Source organism: Plodia interpunctella, chromosome 17 (assembly GCF_027563975.2).
Source record: "Plodia interpunctella isolate USDA-ARS_2022_Savannah chromosome 17, ilPloInte3.2, whole genome shotgun sequence".
Lineage (NCBI taxonomy): Eukaryota > Metazoa > Arthropoda > Insecta > Lepidoptera > Pyralidae > Plodia > Plodia interpunctella.
Window position 1 is genome coordinate 1,686,760 of NC_071310.1, and position 6,000 is coordinate 1,692,759.

General features: G+C 32.3%; 1 protein-coding gene across 5 annotated transcripts in view; it reads left to right on the top strand.

Annotated features, from left to right (window-relative positions):
* The window catches only part of side-VII (sidestep VII), a 296,254-nt gene extending 290,674 nt beyond the window's left edge, over positions 1-5,580 (top strand). For all 5 annotated transcript variants that reach the window (XM_053757663.2, XM_053757665.2, XM_053757667.2 and 2 more), the window contains exon 17: positions 2,785-5,580. In XM_053757663.2, the coding sequence (XP_053613638.1) occupies positions 2,785-2,997 (213 nt within the window). In that variant the 3' untranslated portion in view covers positions 2,998-5,580. The remainder of the gene's footprint in view (positions 1-2,784) is intronic.
* Positions 5,581-6,000: the final 420 nt, after the last annotated feature.

Sequence of the window (6,000 nt, forward strand, 5' to 3'; positions counted from 1 at the left end):
TAGTAATAATATGAACCCTGGGATTTGTCAAAATGAAATGATGTGCAAACCCTGACAACAAAAAGACAGAGAATCTTATGTCGTCAGATGTGCCTTACCACGTGTACGTGTACGTAAACGTGTGTAGAAGAAAAAGTAAGGAAGCGGACCTTGGGTTCCGACATTTTATGGCTACTGAACCGGAAAAATATTTTGATGAGAGAGAGTTAAAGATTAAAAAATGAAACACAAATAAACGCGTAACTTAGTGTTTTCATCTAAATTTGGAAAATAATCTCCAAATTTTTGAGAGGACAATGATAAGACGAACTGCGTTGTGAGCTAAAGTAACTAAATTTCTAATAGTAGTTAAAGCTAAACCCTTGGAAGCCCGCCAAAATTGCAAGCTGAAGCGTGCCTTCTTTGAGGTCGGACTTGGCGCTGTATCAAAATGTTGCGTTGAAAAGGTAGTTCCTTTAAATTTCCTTTAAACCGTCAACATTGCTGCAATCTTAAATACTTAATATTACAAAAAAAAAAAAGATTTTTTTCCCGCGTCTGTTTGTTTAATCCTTCATTTCACTTTGATCCACCGACTAGGATCCAATGATGGATTAAATATTTTTCTCTATAATCCATTGTTGTAGGGGAATATTGATCCATCGACTTCTTGACTCTTCTTGGACCACGAAACTGATTTTGATGCAAGAAATAAAGAAAAATAATACAATTTTCACAAAAAATACATACTAAATGAAATTGTTGTATGGAAATAGTCTCCGCTGAGCGCGAAAGTATTGTCTATTAAAACAAATTCTTTTTGTATTTAATTATAAATGTAATACCTGAAGCAATGCTAGAAAAAATTAGGGCAATCACTAAACAATCAATTATTATTTGCGAATGGCTTTTTTCCCATACAACACAAACCAGGACTAAAAATCGAGAGGCAAGCCATCAATTCATTTTTGGACAACATTGTCGGCTTCGTGGATCCTATATCAATAAAGTGGATTATATATCAATAAATATATTTTTTGAAATTATGTAAATTCAGATTTACCTTGATATTTAGAAATTGGGCTGACGCGAAACGCTGTCTACGGCTAACTACTAGAATAAGTATAGAATAAACTATTAAGCAACAATTAATATAAAAAACATTAGATATAGAAGCCGTAGTAGAAAATATATCTGAATACGAATAATGTCTGGTGTCTACATCAATCATTACAAATAAATCATCGCCATCAAACAAATATATGCACATAAATTGCGAAGGTTAGCAACACCGATACACAAAAGTTTCGATCGTCGGTATAATCATCTCATTTGTTGCAACCCCCATTCTTTAGCCTCTGCCAACGGACAAATGTATAATAGACCAGGGTTGGCGAACCATTGGCACGCAGTAAAAAAATTGGCAAGTGGAAAATTTACAAATAATCTGAAAATATTCTACCGTATCATTGGCGTGCAAAATTTGCGAAAGATCTAAAAATAATAAAACTATATAAAAGTAAATTTGCTTTTATTTTAAGTGTAGACTAGATATATATATATATATATATATATATTGTTTTTAATTGTATCCGTATATATCCGTAAATTTGCTTTTATAGATGTTATATATATATATATATATAACTTAATTGTGCACTTTATATATATATATATATATAAAGTGCACAATATTATTTTTTTATTCAAACATGCCGTCAAAAAAAGCTGGACACAATTCCATTTTCAGCGTTATCATTGAAAAGAATATTTTGACTGCGTTATTATTTTGTGTTTTTAAATGGCATATGGATGGGGGGAGCTCCAATGAATGCCTGAAGCTCATTGACGAGAGGATGGATGCAGAAGTTTATAAGAGGCATGCACCTCCACAACAAAATTGTTAATTTAAGCAAATGTATTTATAATACACAGTTTAATTTTAAGGAAATGTATTTATAACAACAGGTTGATCTGAAATAAACACATTTTATTTATTTATTTATTGGCGAACAAAGGTTGGCCAACCCTGTAATAGAGCCTTTAAACAGAAGTCGGTTATCAGTATTTATTTCTTTTTTCCTTCGATTCTATCGATAAAAGCTTTGCTCGTATTTTTACTAGATTAGTAGGGTTGTTGTACGTATTGACTTATCCGTTTGAGACATCGGGGCTCAAAGAAAAACTGCCGCGTTTTTAAAGATTTCTCTAAATTGGTTAAATTAAATAAATATAAATATATTAGGACAAATCACACAGATTGAGCTAGCCCTAAAGTAAGTTAGAGACTTGTGTTATGGGATACTAACTCAACGATACTATATTTTATAAGAAATACATATATAGATAAACATCCAAGACCCGGGCCAATCAGGAAAAGATCATTTTCCATCATGACCCGACCGGGGATCGAACCCGGGACCTCTCGGTTCAGAGGCAAGAACTTTACCACTGCGCCACCGAGGTCATCAAATTAGTTTATGATATTGATATCTATGAAAAAGGCTAAATTGGGCTGTGAGGACAAACGCGGATTTACTGTGAAATATTTATACGAATTCAACACCGTTTATTTATTATATTATTAAGCCTAGTTTCTTCTTCTTTTTGGCGTGTTGACTCTGATAGATATACGAGAAGCAAAAATTTTTTTTATTCAAATATCTTCTAAGCCTGTCGACTCGGCTACATCTGTGAGACTGTTTGATGAAACTGAACACTGTAACAGTAAACAGCTGAGTCATTACAGTACATACGGCCATTTACACGAGAATTGAATACCATTGAAATCTATTCTTGTTACAGGATACATTCCAAAACGCGCCGACGGGCATCCCGCCTCCAGCTCGCTTTGCGGCAGGTTCTTGCACCCTCCCCCGGGGCTCGACCATCACCGCGGTGCCCAACGACAGCCGCTGCGGCATCCCCCTCCAACACCTCCGCACCCTCCCGCGGCCCCTCCCCGCGCCCGCGCCCGTCGCCGCGCCGCGCCTCACGCCGCGCGACACGCCGCTCTGACAAACGACACAACTCTAGGACGCAGTGTAAATAGTGCTCAACGTTTTAAAGAACTCCAATTTGTATAGGCATTTTTAGTAGAACAAGTGACAGGTTGAAGCGTGGTGGATGTTTTTTTGTGTTATTTTTAACATCGTGTAGATTCGTTGCTATCAGTGGGCCTAAGTCGGAATGTTTTTAACATCATTAAAAGTCTGAAACTAGGCATTATTTTGCATCACGATATTCTGTGCTAACACGTTTTAAACCGAACTTAGTGAATTATTAGATACTTAGTTAGGGTATAAAATTGCGTTACTACTAACATGTAAAGTGGTGTACATATTAAAATTTTTGACTACGAGTATTACCGTTATAGAAATATAAACGAAGCTATGTTCATAAATTTATTTTCAGTTGGTGAATGGTTGTGAAATATGTAAAAACCACACGTTTGTTATAAAAATAACATTTTAAATACTAACTCGAAAATTACGTACATACAAAGTTATTTGACAGGAAAAAGTCAATTGAATTAATTAAATTACAATTTCAATTGATTGTTTCCTGGTTGTAAAATAGTGAATAATTTAAACGTAATAGTGAAATATATCATAATCACAAAATGTGATAATATGTTATAATGATAAATCAGTATGATGTCTCAATTCTTTTGTATAAATATTTTGATATGAAAACTATGGTATATACGAGTTGTTTGGACAATATAAGATAAGGCAAGGTTTTTGGTACATGTAATTATAATATTATATTTCAGATATATAGATGATGAATGCTGAATATATCTTTCAATCAAAAATGCAACATATGAGCAAGAGCATAAAAAAATTTTTCAAAACATTTTTCTTATTTTTTTTTTAAATTAAAAACTCGCTACCTCTTATGACTTATCCGCTGTCATTAAGACCATACACCAACCACAGTTTCACTGCCAGAAAAAGTTGATGAGCGCTATTTTCCCGCTCATTTTCTCTGCAAAAACTAATTGATGTTATCATTACACAAGATTTGAGACGTCTGTTTATAGTTTGTCCATTTTAGAGTATTTTGTAAATAAATATATTACTGTACATATGTTTTGTATTATATAATTATTCGTATTTAAGGGGATAAAGACCGTAAGTGATTTTGTGATGTCGAAATAGATATTTTGCTATATAATATTCCTTTTCACCTAATTAGTCATATGAGAGTAAAATATTATAGTTTTATGTTGATTTATATTCTACCTATACAAAAACATGGAATCAAATCAAATTAAATTTAAAACTAAACTTTAATTACTCTTAAAAATAAACTAAATTAAATATACATTATATAGCCCATTAATGCCTTAGGGCAACGTGCTCAGAAAATTTGCAGAATTGCCGATTTGTTCTTTGGCCAAAGAAGCTTCTAGCCCTTTGGTCACAGGTCACCTCGACCAGTCTTTTTGAAATTTATTTCAAACGCCGATGAACTTGATGGTCCCTCCCTCCCTCCAGAAGGCTCAAAAATGTAGTTATTACAAAAAACCACATATTTTCATGTTTTGAGGACCTCTACATGTTTTTGTTTTGGTTGGAATAAATCGGGTCTTGGATGTTTATCTACATATGTATTTATTATAAAATATAGTATCGTTGAGTTAGTATCCCATAACACAAGTCTCGAACTTACTTTGGGGCTAGCTCAATCTGTGTGATTTGTCCTAATATATTTATTTATTTAATCATGTAAATTCCACCTAATACCATTTTTGAGCTGGTTTAAGATATTCATTCTTTCTTCCTCCTATATAGAGGATCGAGGAATTATGAATAAAAGAACAATATTTTGTTTAATTGAAAATATATGGAGTATTTTATTTCGACATCGCAGTCTGAAATTACGTACGAATCTTAGTAAATATAATACGACAATGGGAAATCATCGAAAAATTAATAATTGACATCTCCAGTTAGAAAAAAGTTAATAATTTACATTCTCATGTAATTTGGTTCTTTTTGTTCATCATGTGCCTGTACTATATTTTAGCTGATTTGGATATTGAGCGATAGAGCTAGCACGAGTTTTTACAAGTACATAATAGGATAGACATTGTCATAACTTTATACGAAATATGAATAGCACCTCTCATGTTCATGCGTAAAGAGGACAATTAATTTTCTGTATAAATTTTGTTCTCGCAAATATTCGTGTTAGTATATAGTTTTTGAAGAAATCGGGCAAAAATATATTACTTCGAAGTAACATATTCATTGAATACAAATTTATGAAGGGTTATTTAACTTTATTACAAAAACTGGTAAATGGCGGACTTCAAGCCTTGAGGCTTTAATTCCGCCATCTTGCATCTTGTGGAAGATTTGGTTTTTTTTCTAATTGGAGTAAAGTGTTACCAGTTGTGAAAATAATATTTTGAATGCGTTTTTAGTTAAGGATATGAAATATCCAATTTTGTTGCTAGTTAATAATTTTATCTATAATAAAAAAAAATTGCTTAAGTTTGTTCGTTACGGTGTAAATAGTTTAAACGAAGTCTTTCTAACTGTCGGAATGTTTTCACTAAAACTATTGGGAAATGAAAATAAATGGAAATATTCGCAAATATCTGTTTTTTTTTTTTCATTTTGTCACATTCTCTCATCTTAAGGTGCCATTATACTAATGGATAATGGTGTTACCTATTTGTTTGCATACAATTGTATGTCATAATTAAACATGGCATACTTTTACTTATCATAATAAGAGTTACGCATAATATTAATTTGGCATAATGTTTTAGGCACATTTTTTTTCCTTTCCATAAGCATAACAATTTTTAAGCATAATATTCTAAAGCATATTGGCGGCCCGCCGTACCAACTACTCAAAATTATGGTAAAATACATTAGTCTAAACTATAATTATGCTTATTAAAAAGGTATGTAAAAAAACAAGTATGTTAAAATATTATTATGTCAAAAAAATATATGCCTAACTCGTTATGCTAAATTAAATTAGGATTAATCCCGAATGAAT